General features: G+C 38.4%; 1 protein-coding gene across 2 annotated transcripts; it reads left to right on the top strand.

The window, feature by feature from the left end:
• Nucleotides 1-1,708: 1,708 nt before the first annotated feature.
• ANKRD46 (ankyrin repeat domain 46) lies at nt 1,709-21,939 on the top strand. Of its 2 annotated transcripts, XM_059864740.1 has the most exons (5): nt 1,710-1,780; nt 3,492-3,700; nt 14,034-14,376; nt 15,655-15,813; nt 19,883-21,939. In XM_059864740.1, the coding sequence occupies exons 3-5, from the start codon at nt 14,066-14,068 to the stop codon at nt 20,097-20,099; spliced, it is 687 nt and encodes a 228-aa protein (XP_059720723.1). In that variant the 5' UTR covers nt 1,710-1,780; nt 3,492-3,700; nt 14,034-14,065; the 3' UTR covers nt 20,100-21,939. The 2 variants fall into 2 exon arrangements, with proteins under 2 accessions (XP_059720730.1, XP_059720723.1); XM_059864747.1 differs by lacking the exon at nt 3,492-3,700 and having other exon boundaries at nt 1,709-1,780.
• Nucleotides 21,940-22,269: the final 330 nt, after the last annotated feature.

Genomic DNA, 22,269 nt, shown 5'->3' with positions numbered 1-22,269 from the left:
TCAATCCACACATACACTACATTTGATAAGCCTTAGAGCAGAAGCAACTGTTCTTACGTTCTACTCCAGCAGAAAAAGAAATAATTCTGCTCTCTCTGAAATATCCCAAAGAGATCAACCCGAACTGTATTATGTGAGATTTTCTAGCTTGTTTGTATCTACCTATAATTACTGAAATGCATATGCCCTTCTAACTTTATTTGCTCCACTGCATGTAATTCATTTGGGTTGTATCTCAAGGAAAAGATTTTTAGTTGGGCCAAATGAAGATAACTGTGTATCTGAGAAAAAAAAGAGAAGAGGACCTTAATAATTTATTTTAGATACTGTCTTTCAAAATTAACTGTCTGAAAATAATAAATCCATTGTTGAAGTCTTGAATTATAAAGAAAACAAACAAAACCCACAAAAACAAAACAAAAACCAACCAAACAACAAAAAAACAAACCAGAAAACCAAACCAAAACCAAAAAAAAACCCCACAAGCCAACCAAAAACCTTCACTCTCATTCTTTGCCTGTGCACTGTTCTTTAGAGTTTTTACAGATCTAGTTACTAGTGAGAATGGTGCTGAGACTCTGCTTTTTGTTTTGTTTTCCCTTTCCCCAGACACTGTTGGAGCAGAAAGAGGAGGGTTGACAAGAAAAGGTGCTACTCTATTAGCAAGAAAAAGTATTTACATATCAGTTTGTAATGTTTCTGTGAGTGTCTGTAATAATGGTTGAGCAGGCTATTGCCACCTAGGCATTGTCTGGGAAAGGCATGCATTTCCTCTGATCCTTGCAAGCAGACCAGACTGTTGTGGTTCGCCTACTGACCTGCTGAGGTATCATCCATCCAAAAAAAGAAGCTACACCAATATTTTGGGTGAAGTCAAATAACTTCAGCTCCCACCCTTTCTCCCCTTTCCCCCCCGCTTCCTTTCACATATACTCAGAGAACCTTGGTGCTGAGGTGAGGCGGGGACAGAGGCACTGTACTTCTGCCTGAATTTTTAGCTTGCTGATTTTTGTGGTGTTATAGGGATAGCACACACAGCAGCGTCAAAAACGCAGAATCACAGAATCAGTTCGGTTGGAAAATATCTCTGAGATCGAGTTCAACCTCTGCCGGAACACCATTCCATCAAACACACCGTGGTCCAGTCTCTAAGTCTTTAAGCACCTCCAGGGCTGGAGCCTCTCCCACCTCCCTGGGCAGTGTCTAATCATCCTTTCTGTGAAGAAATTCCTCCTAATGTCCAACCCCAACCATCCCTGGCACAGCTTGGGGCGATGTTTTCTTGTGCTGTCACTTGTTACATGTGAGAAGAGCCCGACTCCCACCTGGCTGCAGCCTCCTCTCAGGGTCCTGTGGAGAGCGATCAGGTCACAGCTGAGCCTCCTTTGCTCCAGGCTGAACACCCCCAGCCCCATCAGCTGCTCCGCTCAGGGCTTGTGCTCCAGACCCTTCCCCAGCTCCCTCGTCCTTCTCTGGGCTTGCTCCAGCTCCTCAATGCCCTTTCTGAATGGAGGGGCCCAGAACTGAGCCCAGCACAGGAGGGGTAGCGTCACCACAGCCGAGTACTGGGGGACGAACACTGCCCTGGTCCTGCGGGCCACGCCGTTCCTGCTTTCCAGTCTTTCGCGGGCCGGCCCCACGCCCGTGCCGCGGCCCAGGGCGCCGGGAGGGGGCGGATGGACACGGAGCGCCCGGCGGCCTCCGCCCAACAGGGGGCGCGCGTGCCCGCTCGGCCGCTCTCTCCGCCCGGCCCCGCGCGCCCCCCGAGAGCCCCGCGCAGGTAGGGCGGGAGCGGGGCCGGGTCCGTGGGGCCGGGGCGGCAGCGGGAGGTCTGGGAGGCCACGGCAGGGTGCGGCAGGACGCTGTCACCCCGACAGGCCTATGCCAGGCCTGGGGAGGGACCCGGGGACGGGCCCTGGGCAGAGCCGGCCCGGGAGCCGGAGAGGTGGAGCGCTGTGATGCCGTTTGGTGGGAGAACAGCGGGAGCAGTGCCAGCCTTCAGGGGAGGGGAGGGGAGGGGGCCGCGGCCGCGGACGGGGAGGGGGCCGCGGCCGCCCTGCTGACCGGGCGTTGGCAAGTGAGCGCCTTTGAACGTGCTTTCCAGGGGTAAACAAGATAAGTGAAAAAACTGAAATACATGTTTTAACCTGCTGTCATAATGCCTTTGAGGAAGCAATTATTGTTTTTATGGGAAATGGAGTAGTTCCCTTTTTAATTTTCTAGACCACACTAAAGCTGCTGCACGTTGTTATTGTGGTGAAAAGGTAGGGATAACACCTGAATTGTAGACAAGATAGGGAAGTAATTAGAAACAAACTATGGTGAGCAATATTGAATTGAAAATGCATCAAATCTGAGTATCAGAGGGTATAAAGTTCGTTCTTTGAAGATCAGTTAAGACCAATCTTATTTAATAGAGGTCTTGATGTATCAATTAAAACTTTACTGTCTTAATTTGATAGTGATGGGGAGTTGGGAGGCACTGACAGTATGGAAGAGGTTAATAGTACTACACAGAAGGAATTGGGTGATCCTGAGAACTAAGGTATGAAGTAAGTTTAATAACAATTTAAAGAATGGGGGTTTAGAGTTGTAACAAAGTTGCAAGCAAAAAATTTGTAGAAGAAATTCTTACGAGTTGAAAGCAACACAAAACCAAAGAATGTTGGGTAGTTACGAGATAATGAATTGCAGAAAAAGTAAATGCTTACTACAGTGATCCAGTTAAAAGAGTTACTATTATCCATGAACAGAACTCTAGAATTCTTTGTATAATGTTAATAATTCTCAGCAAAAGAACTGGAACTGAAACAGAAGATATGCCGAGGTCAAGTAGGGAAATTAAGAGTCTGTTGGAAGAGGCATTTGGCTTTTTTTAATTTTGCAGAATAATTGTAATTTTGCTTTCTGTTTAACCAGCAAGGTAAACACTATGAGGGAAATAAATTGAGCTAAAGGATCATGTTAATACGTGAATAATTTAACATGGATTTTAAGATTAATAATATATGAAAATTTCTAACCGTGATATTCAGGACCTGCCTTCCAAAAGGTCAAGGAAGAGCAAAAACTGAACACTTACTAGATGGAATGTAACTGGTTTGTAAAAATAATGTTTTTGTTTGCTGCAGCAGAGGCCTAAGTTTAGTGTTACCTGTAGACTATAGATCAGTTTTTCTTTTTTGCTTGTTTGTGAAATAGGTTATTAGCAAGAACTTGTTAAATTATTTTTAGAAGAAAAATATTTATAGTAATGTTTGCAGTCTGAATAGTAGAGTTGGTGACAATCAGGAAATGACAATGGCTAATTGCTGGCTTTTTTGTGTCAAAGAAAAGGTGTGACGAGTAAGCTGAGATGAGCTGGAGGTTGAACTGTAGTATGAGCATCTGCTGTCTTCTTACCAGAGCAGTGTGAGTTTGCCTCTGCATGAGGGGAGTCTAAAATTCAGTTCTGATCTGTAATCAGTGACACAGAGATTTCCTCTCTTCAGGTTTTGGTGTCCTTCAGCTAAAGTTGTCTCATCAGCAAGAGCAAGGGATTTGAAGCAGTGCTTTAAGTTAATTGTGTCATCTCACCTCACGTTCTTTTGAACTTAATGTTTGAGCACGTGACCTTGAAGTCCTCATCTGCAGTTCAAGACCTGAGATACTTGATTGTCCAAGGAGTGAACTACTACTAGAAGTTCTTCTAGGGATTTGGGTATGTTGGAATTTTGAGGGCTGCCACTCTTTTCTTTTGGTCAGTCTGTCAGTTAATATCTCCCCACATGATCTCAAGTTGTGGATATTTCACTTCCAGATAGATCAGTTAATAAGCACATAAGATATTTTAGAGGGCATTGATTTATGCATGTTATGTGAAACACATGATCCCTGAAGCATTGAGCTTTCTGGAGAGACCATCCATAGAATGCTGTTAGAGCAGGCTGCAGACCTGTCTTGAGTGAGGGTTCGTTCCACCAAATTTCCATTGTGAGTGTTTATTGTGTTTGTAAGTCAGGAGCACAGATTCTGAAATGGTCAATATTGTTGCGGTCTGCTTTGCTATTTAAAGATGATACTGGAAAAATATGTGGGAAAAACAGTTTTATCTTGTGCAGTCCCCCACTGCAGCCTTGTCTGTAGTTACACGACTTAGATCCTGGCTGTCATTCATCTATCAGCACCACTTTTCCAAGTGGCATTTTTTCTTTTACTTTTTCAATAAAATTTCAGTTGGCTGTGGAACAGAGCTGCTTAAACACCAATTTTGTCAGTCAGCAAATTTCTGACATTCAAGTAATGCAGCTACATCAGCTGAATTTTATAATATAAACTCAAAGGCATAAAAATGCTCATTATGATATTCTTTGGCATGCTCAAGACCTCTTAGAGTGCATTAGAGTGTTTGCTGAGTGACCAGCAGTGGTGGATGATGACAGAAAAAGTGCAGCAGGACGTTTCAGGAATGGCTTGGGGTGTATGGGCTTTCCATGGATGGTGTAAAATGCTTGTGTGTCTTCCTCACCTCAGAGTTTTTTATCCACAGAAGAAAATGCCTGTCTGTGTTATGTGTTAGTACCTTAGGGGCTGGTTCTGTCTGAGAATGGCTACATCTTCAGAGTTTTGCTACATCCAAGACTCAGCAGCTTTTACTCAGGGTTACTGAGTAGGCCTGTAGATACAGGTGATGTGGATCTTCAGGAAGCATTAAAACAAAGTACCATACTAGAGGCTTTTGAGGAGAGTGGATGCGTGTAGCATCAGAGGCATTTCTTACGTGCAGAAGTGGTTGGGTTGAAAAATTATAAAGAAGGCAAAAAGAAATTGCCAAAAAAAGGAAGGAGGCAGAAAGGTGGCACATGAGCTTCAGTGTACACAAAGTAAGTGGCAGTGTGAGCAAATTCAGGAATGAGTTAGAAAATGGACAAAAAGTCTGTTGAGGGGCTGCTAAAAGAGCTGCTCAGGGAGGTCCCCGATGTGCTGTGGTGACTGCTGGGTGTGTGTGGAGAATGCACTGCAGGAAGCAGCCAGGTTCATGTGCTCTCCCAGTGGAGGATCTCTGATGGTTGCTCTTGAAAGCAGAGTGCTATGTGAACTGGATCAGCTTGATCCAGGACATCAGTTTTAGTCAACTTATGATCAGAAAGACTGGAATAATTTTAGTTCTGCATGGTTCAGTTCTGGCTTCTGAACTGTTAGAATTTGCATGTACAGTCTAGAAAAGGCAGTGTGCACCATGGTGATAGTGTTTGCCAGGCCATGGGTTGTAAAGAGAGGGTCAACCATGAAAAGCTGCAGAAGAGCCCTGTAAAACTGAGTAACTGGATAGTGCAACATACTGGCACATGAGTTCAGTGTAAGTAGAGGGATTCAGATAGCATAGAGAGAATCCTAACTTTCCATTACTTCTCAGTAATGAGCAGTATCTTGTAGCTTTGATGAATTATTCCATGAAAATATGACAACAATGTTAAGCAGCAGTAAGAAAGGTAAAAAAAAGTGAATATTACAGAGAAACAAGTAAAAAGCAAAGCAAAGGATTTTGTCATGACACTTGTTAATCCATGGTTCACCCCAAACATCTTGATTGAATCAACCCTGCTCTGTCCCCCAGCTCACAAAACAGAGTAAAAATGAGTGAGATTTAGAGAAGCAAAACAAGAATGGTCACAGACACAGACCCCCTTCCAAATGAGGAATGACCAAGAAAGCTGGACTTCAAAATTCATCCTGGAAAGGGCTGTCTGAGGAGGCTGTGAGGAGGGCCTGTAGAATCATGAATGGCAGGAGAAGAACAGACAGAGATGCACAGTCTGTTCTTCCCACAGGAGAGCTGGAGGTCTACAAGGGAAGCTACCAAGTCCTTGATTCAGCAAGATCAAAAGATGTTGTTCTTCATAAGAACTGAGTTGGAGAACTTACCAGAGTATGTTGTGAGTATTTGAGGTATTTGTGTTGAAGAGGAGAAAGAGCAGATTCAGAGGTGCAGGTGGAGCCAAATATGTTAAAAACCCATCCATTTTGAATAGAAAAAGCAATATTATATACGCTTGCCCTATTCTATGTTCTTTCTGCTCTCTGCTTTTTGCCACCATTTCAAAAATCTTACTAGGCCTAAAAGGACCTTTGCTGAGATCTGTTGTGGCTAATTTATGTTGGCTCTTTATTCACTGAAGTCGTAGTTGATGTGGACTTTTTTTCACAGTTTCTCTTCATCCTTCCTCAAATAGAGCTTATCAAACCTCTTTAAAGAAACATGGGTATTGCTGTTCATTGACTAGACACCGGCTTTCATGCTCAATATTGACTGAGTATTTTACAGATGAGTTACTGCTATTTACTAAGTTATCTAAAGGTAGAAGTTCCTCCTGTGTATGTGATGTCTCTTATTTTCAAGATCAGCAGGATAAATTGATGCAATTGGTAAACATCAATTGAACTACCTCACTCTCAGGTTTTTTTCAATCATCTTTCATTGCATTTTTTGGTCAATTCAGCCCCTGTGCAGATCAGGAGCTTGAGGCTGACCTCTCTGATTCTCCTCAGACTTGCCTGTTGTCCTGGGAATGCTTAGGCTGCTGGTTTACTCCCTTCAATCCCTTTAGACTGAAGTTGGGCAGTCACTAGTACTACTACATGTTTGCCTATATGTAGAAATTTTTTTGAGTCATGGTGAAGCATGGTGAAGCAATATAGTAGTTAGACATACAACCTTAATATTGTTACCATTTTATCTTGTCACATAAATCCACTGTGATACTGTTTTTAAAGTCATGCTGTGTTGATAGATATTTAAAATATTTGAAACAGTAAATTTATCAATTTACTATTTGTCTTTGATAAACTGGTTCAGTGATTTACTGTGTGAACATGAAAATTCTGAACAGAAATATTTGTATCCAGCACTTATAGTAAGAGTTTTGTGTTTAGTTGTCTTATCATTGGTACATTGATATAAATACATTGTTGGTATAAAATAACTTCAATGAACAAGCAGAGCAAGATATTTTTTCAAAGATGAAGTCAAGCATACAGTTATATATAAATGACTCAGAAATTTAGGAGCCATCTGCGTTTAAAAGTGATTTGTTTCTGTTCACTAGCCACTAAACCAGATTTGATGTTGTGCACTAAGGCCATGTCATCAAGGTTATGCATGACTAAGGACATGTAAGCTAATATATATATTATAAGGGAAAAAAGTAAGAAAATATGAACTATATAAAACAAGTCATTTGGTGACAGGTTCTTAGTTTGCATTATTGCTTTTATTAAGTTCTGATTTCTGATGATTCCTCCTGGACACAGAAAGTTTTTCCCCATTTTAGTAAATATGTCATCTTGGACTTAGTATTTGTCTAGGTAAGGACTGGGCTTTTTGTGTAAGGGTGTGGGGATGTTTTGGATTTACTTTTGAGTGATTTTTAGGAAACAGGCATAAATACATACTTTTTAAAATTAAATACCTTTGGTTTCAGAACTCAAGCAACATACCTAAGTCCTCGTTTCACTAATGGAGGATCAAAGATTAAATGAGAATGCTGTTTATACTGCAAAGAAGTAGCAGTTTGGATTTCAGAATCCTTTTAATAAAGTTTTATAAAATCTTATTTTCAGGCCTTTTGTAATTTCCTTCCCAGGAAAATAGAAAACACCACAAATGTAGAAAAAGTGGTCTGTGTCAGTCAAGGCTTACACACCACACCAGTACCTAAAGGGGACCTACAGGAAAGGTGGAGAGGAGCTTTTTACAAGGACATGAAATGATAGACAACTGGGAATGGCTTTAAACTGACAGAGGAAGGGTTTAGATTGATATAAGGATGAAATTCTTTCCTGTGACGGTGAAGAACAACTGGAACAAGTTTCCCAGAGAAGCCATGGATGCCCCATCCCTGGAAGTGTTCAAGGCCAAGCTGGATGGGGCTTTGAGCAGCCTTGGTCTAGTGGTGTCTGAGGTGTCCCTGTCCATGGCAAGGAGCTGGACCAGATGACCTGTTAAGGTCTGTCCCCGCTCAAAGCATTCTGTGATTGTGTTTGTCCCTCCAGTCGGACAGGAATTCAGCAGTCCACGTGGTGGCGGTGTCCGTCCAGCCACCAGTGCTGCTCCTGCCTCGGCAGCCTGCGGCCAGTCGGACATAGCCCTCGTCAGTGTCTATTCCAGAAGGCTGCTCCGAGTCCGCCGCTAATTTAAACACAAACACTTAATTAAGAATGGGACAAATTCTCGCTACTCTGTTAATAACCAGACTATTAAACCAATAACAAAACAATATATAGTAACCTTGAATATTTTCTTGACCAGCATACACTCTACGTGTTCCCAGCAGAAACAAAAAAGGAGTTCAAGTAAAGCTTTGTGAAGAGGTTGATATTTATGACCGATATGATTCAATAACTTTATATAAAAACAGATGTATTCAAACTGGCCACAATGATCAGAGAAGTACTGCAGCTATATACTGGTTTAATTGAGCCAATTGTAAGGAATTAGTTGCATATTAATTGAAAAAAATCTGTAAATTGCCTTTTTTCCTAAATAGTTCTTGTACAAAAGATGAAAGATGAGCAATGTTAAAATATACTTAGCTGTATATTTGATAGAAGTTAAATGTGCTCAAACATGTAATGCAACTGAATTACCAGTTAAGTTTAGCAAGGATAAAATGTTTATAAATCTGCTTATTAATAAAGGCATTTTAAATGAATGATCTCTTTCCTTTTTTCCCCTTGTTTTGTGTACCTAAGTACACAAAGCTTGAACTATTTTATTTGGGGAAGCATTCTGCAACCCTGGATTGGCATTTGAGGCCTTGTATATTTTTCATCCTGTAGTGTTGACATACTGGGCAATAATGAGCGAAGCTCCCTGCTTCCCAATGCCATAATTTGCTGATCCGTAAGAGCAGCAATAATTTTTAAACTTTTTTCATAAGTCACTTTGTAGCCTGTACTTGTAAAGCCCTTTGTATATGCAGTGCCCCAGAGTTTCTGCTTACAGGATGGTCCAGACATCAAGAGATCATTACCTGGATGTCTCGTGTCTGCATAAGGGAATGAGAATGATTGGAAACAAATGGCATAAATGATGTTATTCTGTTGGCACCTACCCATATGGCTGACTAGGGACAGGAGAGCGCATGTAGGTGTGATAAACCTGCTGTGATACCTCAAATCCAGGAACTGTTGAAAAAATAGCTAAAGTTAGAAAGGGAAAATCTGCAAAATATAGTGGTGTGTAAAATAGGCATCACGCTGTGCTTAATCTGAGGTGCTGCTTTTAGCAGCAGTTCCATATTGGTGGAGCCATAAAACTGTTCTGGTTGTACTGAAAAGATAAAGATTTGTAATAGAAAATACAGAACTTAAGTGGATTTTGATGTACATGCTGGGGTTCTTTCCTAAATGGAAATGAGTTGATCACATAGTTTTTTACTAAATATAATATTTATTCAGTTAAATGACTTCTCAGTAACTTACACATAAATACACGTGTGCATTAAAACTTAGCAAGGAATTTCTCCCTCAGCATTTTAAGCAAAGTACTGGAATGTTTTTCATTTAAAAAAATATTCCTCTTAAATAATGAAGAGGAAGAGCTCTGCAAGCCACTGCCACTGAAGTGCTCTCAAAGTGCATTACAGAAAGAGGATGCTGTTTACCACAAGGTAGTTGACAAATGCAAATTTTGCAAGCAACGTGTGTGGTGTATTTGCTGGCATTGGAGGTTACTGTTTCCTGGATTTGTTTTAGTTTCCATTTCTTGGTGGTGGCAGTTTCCCTAGTGGTAATCTTACTGAGGCCTAGGTTCTAGATTTCAGAGTTTGTATTAATAGTGAGAAGTCTCGAGGATGGAGCAATCTGAGATTGTTCTGTGGTACTTATGTGTTGTTTTAAAATAGAGGCAGTTAGTTCAGTTTTCCTGAATGTAGTGGGAAAAAACTGTAGTTTTCCAGAACTAATATGTCCTATGGAGCAGTGACTGGTGATTAATGCCAGTTTGGCAGGTTCATTAATACTTTTGTACAGGAGGGATGGGTGCCATGAGTGGTGGTGTTTCTCATGTGGAGCTGTTCTCTCCTGTTCCCGGGGCTATGTGGTAGCTGTTGAACTTAATGAGAAAGCAGATACAACAGCATATATTTACTGTAAAATAAAACTGTGCGCAGTTAACACAAATTTTTAGGACTAGTTTAAGAAGTGACAGAATTTGCATTTAGCTCTGTGATTTGAATTTTTCAAGATCACTCCTGTCTTCTGCAGATGAGAATGTGCCTGCAACAGATCAGTGTGTGACAATGAGTTACTGTTGTACACAGTATAGTGAGAGACAACTGGCTCCTAGTAAATAATTTTTACAGAATCACTTAAATAAGTGATTCCTTTTGAAAACAAAACAGCTTGGTTAATTTTTCTTATCCTGTACTACATGTGTCATTGAAGAGCTTACAGCATAATTTCTAAAGTTATTAATTAAGAAGTACACTGTGTTGAGGCTAAATAAATGTATAAATCTAGAGAAAATGTATTCTTATATTATGCCTTTCTAATGGGAATCCTTCTAGCTTGGGAGGATCTCTTTGAATTTACTTTTTTTCACAAAACTAATTTTCTGTCAAAGTACCAAGTTATTAAAAGCAAACCTTTTTTAAAAACAAAAATATTATTTAAAAGATACATTTTCAGTAGATAGTGATGCAATTTTACAAGCAGTCATTTACTTCTGTTTTTAAAAATTAGATTTATTTAAGGAGTAGTAGTAGTAATTTTTTTGGGATGTTCAGGATGGTCATTTTGCAATATTTTGTGTCTTATTACTAATGCAAGTCCATTTGTCCTAATTGGTTCTTATGAAATCAGTCCTTACTGGGGGATATCAGCTTATGGACAGATTCAGAGTCATTACCTGTTTCACCTTTCAGAAACAATTTAAATTGAATGGCTAACACTGTTTTGTTTCTAAATGTTGCCCCTAAGTCTGTTGTATCCGATAGTCATTGCAATAAAAAGCTTTTTGATACTGTGGGCAGAAATGTAATCACCATTTGTTTAATGAGAAATACCTAATTAATTTTACTTGTGATTTTTTTATGAGTTTTCTTACACAGGAAATTTTGCTAGGTTGGGTTAATTTTGAGGCAAGAACAGGCTGTTTGGGGACTGACATTTTAAAGATGGTGCATAGTTCAGCTTTGTGTGCAGCTTGTATTTGGCATAGGTTAGCTAGCCATATGTGAAATAGAATTGTGTTAGTAGAAAAAATCCTTTTAATCACAAAGATAAATCAAACCAGATGGTCCAGATTTTTTTTTTTTTTTGTGAATGCATTTGCTTAGTCCACAATCTTCAAGTATCGGGAAGAAGGATTTGCCTCATCTTTGTCTTTCTTACTGTGAAATATTAAGGTTTTACTTTAGTCTTCTACACATGAGTGATCAGTTCTAGAAGATTTTAGTGATGATAAATTCTGAATCAGAATGATTCCACGTACACTTTCTGTTAACTGCCAGTAGTTGTGCTTCCTTCTCTGAGAAGATAGGGAGGTGACTTTTTTTCCTAGGTATTATTAGCTAATGTTTCATCACAGTTGGGGAATTCTGTAAGGCTTTACCTGACATACATGTCTGGTATGAAAATACAGCCATTAGCTTATATTTAACAGAACATGCCATGCTGTTTCTCAAACAGCCTACATTTCTTCCAGAGTAATAGTCTCATGTTGATTTATGTTTGGCCTTGTTTTATTAAGCAGTTTTAAACACTGAAGCATTATTTTACAAGCACATCACTTTTTGTCAAATGTGAGTAGGGGTTTGTGGTATTGATATGCTGCTACTATGGCTGATAATTGGAGGTTTTAAAATGATTTATGATCTTGCTTTAGGGAAGATTTAGTGCAGAATATAAAGGTCACAATCACATCACAGAGAAACTGGGCCCATTATTTTTCTCAGTGAAGACTGGATGAGCAGAGTGGAAGAAGAACTCTCATATCATTCATGATTTGGGTGGAAAAGGGGCAAGAAAATTGAAATTGCTGTCAGCTGGGAATCGTAGCTTTGTAGCATCCAGGGTGTTGTAACATACTTTCTGAAAATTCAAGTAATTACATTTTCCTTTCTTTTTGCATAGGGTTATAAGGAGGCTGTTGGTGCCTTACATGACTCCAGTCTCACACTCAGTTTTATGGTGTCTCAGTGAACCGGCCACTTGCTGTTGGAGGTGGTTGTGGAAAAGAGTTCTTGAGCCAGTGATGTACTGTCACATGCTTAAAAACATACTTGCAGCCTAGAGGAATGTACTCTGCTTAGAATCATTCCTTATACAGATACCAAGACATAGAATATATTTCTATCTTTTTCTCTTCAGCATCCAATAAAGAAAAAAGTGTTGTGCATTCCTGCACTGGAAAACTAGACAAGTGTTGATATATGTAGCAGAATTTGTCCAGATAGGAAACACAGCCTAGTGAAGTTTAAATATGATTTATTAAACTCAACAGTCCCCAGTGCTAGAGCTGTTATTCAGACCAGTCTGTAAACATTTTGAAAATACTTCTCTAGGTGCTTTGATCTTGAATTTGATCTAAAACATGGGAGAGCTATAAAATATAGACATTATGAACTCTCGTAAAAGGAGAGGTTTTAAATTGAATTCTTTGGCTACTGGCCATGTTTCCATTGTCCTGGCTGAATGAGTGCACTGGTGTGGAAGGATACCTTATATAGATGAGAAAATTTAAATCTGTGTATAGCAGTTTTAATAAGAGATTCAGATAGTTAATCAGAACACTGCTGCACCGTGAGCCCAGAATAGAGCCCCTGGGCAAGTGAAAAATACTGCTTCAAGTGACGTTTCAGTTCACTTTCTATTCCAGGCTTATCTAGTAAAATCACGTCTCCCTCCTATCACTTTAACTTTGTCATGCATCTATTGAGATTTCTTCTAGAGGAATTTTACTTACTTATAAATTTTTTTTTTTTTTACCACCTCTCTGAGGCAGTACAAAAAGAGGACTGTTGTCCAGTCTTCTAGATGTTTTAATTGCTTCTTAAAATTGTCTCATGGACATTCTACCATTCTCTTGCTAAATCATTCTCTTTTTCCTTATTGTTTTCCAGTCATCTTTTCTGTGTCCTGTAAGCACACAATGTCAGCACGATTTGACTCACTCTTAAAATATTCTTCTACAAAACTGAAATCATAGTTCATCAAATTTTCTATACCAAGTAATCCATGGTGAAACATTTATCTTCCTCTTTTATGTCCTGATACAGAAAAGGGCTTAATCCTTTATTTAATATTAAGGCAGAGAAACTGCATTTGTATTTCTCTGTGTTGAGGTTCTACTCAAACTCACAGTTGCTCTGTGCTTGATTTTACCATTGTCTTCCTTGCACCCACTTCCAGTTTTCGGTGGGCAATTTCACCTAATACATTCAGTTTTCTGTGTTCTGTATTGCTGTTCTTGTTTGTTTTACAGTTTGTGTATCTCTGACACTGTAAAAATAATGTTCTCAAAGACTATTCAAAAATACATTTCTTGCAGAATGAAGAAATTAGTATTTTTATTAAGCATCTTTAGCTGTACTGTAGTTTGTGCATTGAAGCTCATATTCAGAGGGTGAAAGTCCATTAGAGCAACTTTGCTTATAGCTGGTAAAAATTACAGTTAGTGTGACTGTACCAGTGGACTGAATTGTTTAGAGTTCCCCCATTTATGAAAGGTTCTTCCTTTCTGTCCCAATCTGTGGTGTTTTGCCCTTTAATATCAATACTACTACACGTGGTTCCTTACTAGGTTGAAAACTAATCACCTGTCTGGCATCTGTGGCAGTGATCTTACCAGTTTTCTCTCCTAACAAAGCTTTGCTGCTCTTTCCAGAGGTGTGAGCTCTTTCTTTTTTACCAGAAAGGAAGGACAGGAAGATTTCAGAGTTGACCTATGAGCTAGTTTGCACTCTTGTTTGAGACCTGAGCAGTCTAGTTAATATTAGCATTGTGTTTATGTGCTTGGTTTCACCATCATTTCTTCACCCTTTTACTTGCAGGTTGGTCACCTCCTCCTGAGAGAGTCAGAGCGATGTCCTACGTGTTTGTGAACGACTCCTCCCAGACCAACGTGCCGCTGCTGCAGGCTTGTATTGATGGAGATTTCAACTACTCCAAGCGGCTCCTGGAGAGTGGCTTTGACCCAAACATCCGTGACAGCCGAGGCCGAACTGGCCTTCACCTGGCTGCAGCCAGAGGAAATGTAGACATCTGTCAGCTCTTGCATAAATTTGGTGCTGACCTGCTAGCCACTGATTACCAGGGTAACACAGCCCTCCACCTGTGTGGGCATGTTGATACCATCCAGTTCCTAGTTTCTAATGGACTTAAAATTGATATTTGGTAAGTCACTTTTTATAGTACTTATTTTATAGTTAGTCTTCTGTCACCAGAGCCTTGCATATAAATCTGCTGTTGCTGAAATGCTGTATTTGGTACAATTCTACTTTACAAAGATACCACCTAATTTAAAAAAAAAAAAAAAAAAAAGGCAGAAAAACAGTAAGAGGCCACTTCTGCTAGTCTGTGCAACAAACAAAGCAAATGTAAATAGCTGCTGCTGGTGTGAGCTGCTGTATCTAATTGTGCCTCATTGATGACATTGCTGCCCTGGTTTGGCCAGACAGCCAGGTGTGGGTGGTTGGCACCAAAGAAAAAATCACATTGACTACTTTAAAAGAATTTCTCCACCCATTTTCTACTGTGGTACTATCACAGACAAAGAAAATACAGTATATGTGTGTGTCAGTTCATTCCCATACTCTTCTGGTAACAATGCTTCCTTTCAGTGTTTTTGCCCTCCCTCAAAGTCTGTGACTCAGAATATTGTATATTCTTTCCTTCTGGCTTCCAGCAGCTGTCAGATGCCAGTGCTCAGATGGAAGCTCTCAAGCTGCAAAATAACTAGCTGTTTCATTCTTGTGCTGAATTACTTTGTTTGTGGAACTTTCTGCATGTTCACAATGTGTGCAAAAGCCAGGAGTAATGTCAAAACCTTTGAGTTTTTAAATCTGTCCCTTTTTCACCTGTCCTTCATTAGTGTTTTCAACTCAGCAAAACTAGTTATTGGTAGACCAGATTATTTATGGGTTGTGGGTTGGGACTTTTTCCCCTCATTTCAAACAGCTCTGGTGGAAATTCCTGTTCTAAAGGCAGCTCTGGACCTATTCAGTATTATTTTAATAGCAGCAGAGGGACCATCTGTATTTTATTTCATTTCTACCTCATGTCCTAATACCCTCATGGAAAAGGAGCTATTAGGAGCCAGATTGCACAATTCTTTCTTGAAATCAAGCTTAAACTTGAACATTGCCATAAATCTACTGTTGTGGTTTTTTTTTTTCTTTTGCTTTAACACCCAGAGATTCCAATTATATTAGAGTCCTTAGAATTTGATTTTATTAGAGGGGGAAAAGAGTTGTGCAATTTCAAACCTAAATATACTTATTTTCTTCTATAGCTAATTGTGCTGTAACTTGGATAGACAGGAATTTATTACTGTCTGATAGAACAGAAAATAGTTCTCTGGACTTACTAAAATGTAATATGTTATGCTGAGTTGACTTGTTACAAAATTTCTGTGTTAAAATTTTCTTATGTCTTTTTATGGGCTTGTTTTAGCAACCACCAAGGTGCAACACCACTTGTTCTTGCCAAACGAAGGGGTGTGAATAAAGATGTGATTAGACTGCTGGAATCTTTAGAGGAGCAGGAGGTGAAAGGATTTAACAGAGGAGCTCACTCAAAGCTGGAGACAATGCAGACAGCTGAAAGCGAAAGGTATTTACCAAATAAAAATAACTACGAGGAGAAATAATGTTTATGGCTTTTAGAGTTTTGGGATTGACTTGATTGTTTATTCCTCAAAAAAAAAAAAATCAAATTTGACCTGACATAATCAAACAAAATCAAAATTGAGTGTTACATTTTGGAAAAATCTCTTTAAATCGATCCAATGTGAGAAAAAAAGGAACTTCTATTGAGATTTTAATTTTGTGGTAAAATTTTTTAAAAAAATTACTATTTTTCCATTCGGAGTCCCAAACACAAATATTCTACCACCTACCACAAAGCCCAGTGGGAAATAGTGTGAAATGCAAAATGGCAGTGTCACAGGCCTGTGATAACCTGTGATATCATAGGCTAACCTAATCATCCTTTTGATGATTTTCTATGCAAAAAAAAAGGGGTGGGAGACTTTTCATCCATCTGAACTCGAATAAAGGATTTTGTATGGTGTTGTATCTAAAATTTCTGTTGTTAGCAGTTCTGGAAAAGATGGAGAATAAGAATTTTTTGGTGGCTAAAGAGATAGTTAATGCAGAACTGAAGATTTTGAGAAAATTGCTGACCATTTCAGGGAAATTGTTGGGTTAGAGGGAGGTTAATGAGTTCTTAAAAGTCTGGTTCTGGGACTGTGCTTCCTTAGAATTTTCTTAAATAAAAAAGCAAAAGCACATTAGTCATACCAAGAAATGAGATACAGGCAACCTTGAGGAAAATTGGGATGGCATAGACAAAAACTTGGGGTTACAAGGGAGGGGAAATCAGTAGTAATAAACTGGAATTCTGTAGCACAAAATGCAACTGTAATTACTGAAAGCTGTATGCCATAAAATAAAAGTTTCTCAGCGAAAAACAAACATATAAGAAGAACAGGCTTGGTTTATTAGTCAGTTCCAGGAGTTAATGCTGTCCTGAAAAATGCAGTGAAGTCCTACAAAGCACAAAACAAGACATTTTCACTACATAAAGAAAACTGTCAGTCCTGTTGTATAAAGCAATGGTGACTTCTGCTCTCTAGTATGTCTTATTATGATGTTTACCCCCATTCAAAAAAAAAAAAAAAAAAGTGGCTTTTTTATATTGTCTAATGATGACCATGAACTATGACTACTGGAACATTATATCACAAAAGACAGGGAGTTTTGTCATGTAACTATTGCTTGGTTTATGTGAAAATGTAGACAGGCTGTACTGTAAACAGAAAAGAAGCTGTATAGATGGAGTTAGATCTAAGCTGAGTAAACAGAAAAGGTGAAACCAACAAAACTGCAGAAATAATACCCAATACTCCCATGAAGGTCTTTCTTATACATCAGTTGACCTTACGTGTAAGAGAGATTGCTTTAAGCCCTGGAACAAAAAAATTATTTTATTTTCAAAAGTACTTGGTTGTACATTGTAAGAATTAGTGCATATTACCTTTCAGACTTCATTAACTTTTACTGAAAATTTCTTGACACACAGAAATGCACTTAGATTGATTTTGTTTGAACACATGGACAAACAGCTCAGCCCCATTTAAATTTTGGGTTTTGATTTGATGGTGTCCCTTTAACAAACACAGCTTCCTTTCTGTTATTTGACCTTCATAAATGTTATATTGTTTGCTTTGGCCAGGAAGTCAGCAACTCTCCTTGGGGACAGGCCCAGAGACATAAACAGTGCACTACCCAGCTTGTTTGGGAACGTGTTTAAAATGTCTGAAATACATTATTTTTAAAGTAACAAATGACAGATGCCTACAGGAGCCAAAGCAAATGAGCTTGTGTGCTGTTTGCTTTGTAAATAAATAATATCTTTTTACCAGTTGGCTTTTCAGACCTCCACAGTTTCACTTATCCCTCTTTGTATTATTTTCACATTTTAGGGACACTTAGATTAATGTCTTCTGTCCTCTGCCCTCTGAACTCTTACATTATGTATGAACCTATGGAGAAATAACACTCTTTCTAAAAACAGTCTCTGACTTCAGTTTTCTGCTCCTTGTTTCAGGCAGTTGCTGCTGCTTGGGAAGCAGAGGCCAGAGTTCTGTTCCCAAGTCAAATTTGGTTTTGCTTTCTTTGCCCTCCTGCGGGTGAGGAGTGGCCCTGCTGCCAGGAGGCAGAGCTCCCTCTGTCCCTCTCTCACACAGACATCTGTCCTTCTGCACAGCCCAGCAGGACCTGTGGCTGTGCCACAAGCTTGTCCAAATGTGAACTCCCACCTGCTGCTGGACACAGAACATCTGTCTGGGCTGTGTGGCACAAACTCTTCTCTTCTCTTCTTTGACATGTTGCTGCATTACCAGTTTTTATGCAGCTCTAATTTGTAATAAGAAAAAATATCTTGAATAGCATTGGTTTTAATTGGGTCATAATATAAAATAGTAAAAATGTTTTCTGCGTTCCCTTTTTAATGAGCAAGCATGTGACCTTTCCACTTTTATTGCATTGCACCTTTATTTAACCTCTCTGTGGTTATGTATTAACTTGTTAGTACTTACTGAGTAAGAAGTTCTGCACAAAGGCTGTCTTTTACTAAACCCTTTGTTTTGCTTGGGAAATCATAATAAGCAAGGAAGATTACTAAATCCTGCACCTATGGGTAAGCTAAAATAGCTTTACAGCATAGTAAATATTTAAAAAACAAAAATACAGGCTGTTTAATGGGCAATTCCTGAAATCTTGTGCACATGATGCTGCAATAGTTGAGCAAGCTGTGGGAGTTCAGGCTAATTGTTCTTCAGTGGTTATACTTCCTGAGAAAAAATACCATATGAATAGTGTGAAGTTTTCCCATGGTGTAATCTTAGAAGAGAGCTTTGTGAATAAGATTTTTTTTCTGATAACCATAATTTTTCAATTTATTTCTGTCATGAAGAACAGCAGCGTTTCTACAATTAGTTTTGACTTGGAAAATACTTTTCCTTGATTTTTAAAAAATTTTATTATTAGTCTTGTAAGAAATATCTAAGAATATGGTAATAGAAGGCAGATAAAAGGGAGGAAAATATTTTTTTTTTTTGCTTACATTCTGCTGGTGACATCATTGAATATGTGATTGATTCCACCATTTCCTTTCCGTGGCTGTCAGGGCCTGATCCTGTAAACATCCATGTATGTAATTTCACTCAAGTAATACGTAGTAAGACTGTGCAGATGGCCAAAATGAGTGAAATCATTTTAAGTGAAATCAGGCTATGCAAAAGCTTTCCTATTTTTCATGAGATTTTTCATAAGTATAGTTTCCTGTTACAATTGTGAAACCATCAAAATTGGAAGAATTTCACAAGAAGCTGTGCAGGATTTTGAGACAACTTAAGTCTTTTCTAAAGGTGATCAATTGTCAAGAAGACTGCCTCTCTCAGATTTTATTTTTGTTTTTCATTAAAAGTGAGAATTCCACTCCCTAATTTATAGTCTTGAAAATTTAAGGGGGCCTGATAGATTGGTAGTGGAATTGTAAAACATCAAAGCAGTCACTGAACACCATATGGCAGAAAACACAGCAATGCCAACTTGTTCAGAAGGTTTCTGAACTTCTTCTTGTCCAAAGTTACTGTTTTCTGTGATTTTTTAAATGCTTTTTCAGAGGAGGCATGTAACAAAGATATCCAGGAGAGTAGAAAAGGTCACTGCAGAACTCAGCATCTCAATTAATATTGGTTAAAGCTTCCATTTTATTAATCTTAGTCATGATTTGTTTTATTAACAAATCATGTGTGCCCCTTGAGGTCTTAACTTATGCTTCATTATATTTTACTAAGCCATATTTAGTAGGAATTATGGGGACTGACCTTTGAAGGCTTCTGGGTAGCAAGTCTGAAAATTCAGTGCAGTTATGCATATACAAATATCATTCTCTTTGCACAGGTTAATAAAATGTCCTTTCAGCTAAAATAAGTTTAGAATTAGGAGTGTTTTTTCTGATCTGATTTGTCTTGATTTAGCAGAAGCAATGCTATAAATCAGTAGGGGGGTTGATTTTTAATCTAGAATGTTTCAGATGCCCTTAGTGGGATCACTGTCATACTTACAGATGCATTCTTTTACTCTGATGTATTTTTAACTTTAATCCTTTGTAGTGCAATGGAAAGCCATTCCCTTCTTAACCCAAACCTCCAGCAAGGTGAAGGAGTTCTTTCCAGTTTCCGCACAACGTGGCAGGAGTTTGTGGAAGACCTGGGCTTCTGGAGGGTGCTGCTGCTCATCATTGTCATCGCTCTCCTGTCCCTTGGAATAGCATATTATGTTAGTGGGGTGCTTCCTTTTGTAGAAAACCAGCCTGAACTGGTGCACTGAAGCAAATGCAAAGTACAGAAGTCGATTTTCCTGTTCTAATCTAATCTTATTTTGAGCTTGGAATGATTTGCTTGGTGCAGACAGTGGCAGCTGTATATACTGTTTGCCTTTTGTACTTACTATTTACCCCTTTGAAAGAGGGATTAATTAATTTCAAGTAAAACACTGATGTCTAAAGCATTCCTAAGATACCTCTGACTTACCTTGACTTGCAAGCAAGATGTGAAGATAGCCCTCTCTGATAAAATATTGTGATTAGAAAAGGCCTTTTATTATGAATATTAAATTCTTGCATGTGAAAAATATATCCTAGTACAGAACCACATTTGGTTTATTTTTTCTATGTAGAGAGGTACATCTGTTGTTGGATTTTTTTGTAAGTGCTTCAGTTGAAACAAAAATACTCTTAGAAGTCCTCCTCAAGAAATCTCAATAATGTAATAACACTTTCTGATATATAGATGGTGATAAACTGCAGCTCCATAGTTATTTTAATGCCTCTCCATAGTTTCCTATCTGCTAGTTTATAAAAAGAATGAGAAATAGTTCAAGTTTGACTATGTCTCTGTTGTATAGATCACTCCTTTATTTATTAGGTTAATGTAGTGTGTCTTCCCCAGATGAATTTAATGTTCTTAATAGCTGCCTGAAGTAAAATTTGTAGAATAAAACTGTTTGTTGTGCTTTAGAAGAAGACTTGGGCTGAAAACGTTGCATTTTTGTTGAAATGTTGCTAAGCAAACTTTCTTTGTAAGGGTAATTAAAAAGTGATTTAGGTCCTCTGCCATGTATATAATAATTCTTTAAGGTCATTGTGAAATATATCATGAAGGATAACTTTTTCGTCCTCCCATAAGGGTCAGACTGAACCATGTAATTGTGTTTTCATGTTTGTGGAGAGAACTTGGTTGAATAGAATTCCTTTCTAGAAATGTTTTCCATTTCACTTGCTTTCAGAGAGAACCTACAGGCTTATGAATTATTTTCTGAGTATGCAGAATAAAGGTGTTTAAAATACTAATACTTAGGAACATTGTATGAAATTAAATCTTGATCTATTCTGTATTTCTATTCCTATTTTGCTTCCCATTTTGCTGTGAAACCTTTTGTTGTAAATAACCTAGGGATACGAATCCATTAGATACTTCTTTATGAAGGCTGGAAAGGTATTGCATAGTAAGTGGGAGATTGTCAGAGAAGGTGGATTCTCTCTCCCCATGCTGATGAGACATCTAATTCTCTTTTGCCATTGCCTTGCAAATCCCAAACAAAATTAATTCTGTCAGCCTAAGGAATCAATTTTTGTTTTTAATTAGCCACTCCTCAGTTGTTGCTAAATAACATAAAACATTTATTGTACATTTAAATGTAACCTACATGGTTCTGTTATGGTACCATGTATATTTTTCTTTCTTGTTTGTTGGTTTGAATGAAGGGGGTTGTTGTCTTTGTTTCGATGTGTGATATGAGTTTCGCTGGAGCTGGGACCCATTCTAAATTGCATCTGAATAAATCTTAATCTCAGTTCTTAAATTAGGCTTTAATGACACAATACTTTTTTAACAGCACAATGCTGCAGAAAAGAAAACATCTTAAAAAAACCAAAAAATGAGAACATATTCCTCTTCTGAGTATTTCACTTGTGGTACCATTGTTCACAAAAATAAATACAAACTCATCATATACCTAAATTACATTTACTTGCCTAAATAAGTACATTTCTGTTAATAATACCATGCATCTTGATTAATGACATTGTCTTTCAGTATGTATAATATGCATAATTTGTATTGTATTCTCGGTATGGGTGAATGCCACAAATAAATACATGCAGTAAATATGTTTTGGCTTGTCATTACATTAGTGCAGCAGTAACGATGCTACCCTATTTTACCAAGTTTGTTGTGCATTGATAATGAGTATTTCAGAAGTGGGGAACTTCCCCAAGAAGTGGCAACAAGAAATGGCAACCATGCAGCTGCTATAAATGAGATCTTAGAGCACAGGTTCTTTAGATTTGCCTGTTTTGTTTTCAGTATTGTTGCTGAATTAAAATTGCTGTCTGGCTGTCTCTCTTCTCTGAGACTTCAGGTATTGACCGTGTGGTCTGGAGGCCTCTCAAAATTTCAGATTACCTATGAGGAGGAGCAAAACATAACCAAGAAAACAA

This window comes from Haemorhous mexicanus, chromosome 1 (genome assembly GCF_027477595.1).
Source record: "Haemorhous mexicanus isolate bHaeMex1 chromosome 1, bHaeMex1.pri, whole genome shotgun sequence".
Taxonomy (NCBI): Eukaryota; Metazoa; Chordata; class Aves; order Passeriformes; family Fringillidae; genus Haemorhous; species Haemorhous mexicanus.
Note: the sequence above shows the minus strand (reverse complement) of the source record. Positions and strands in the feature narration are given on the sequence as shown.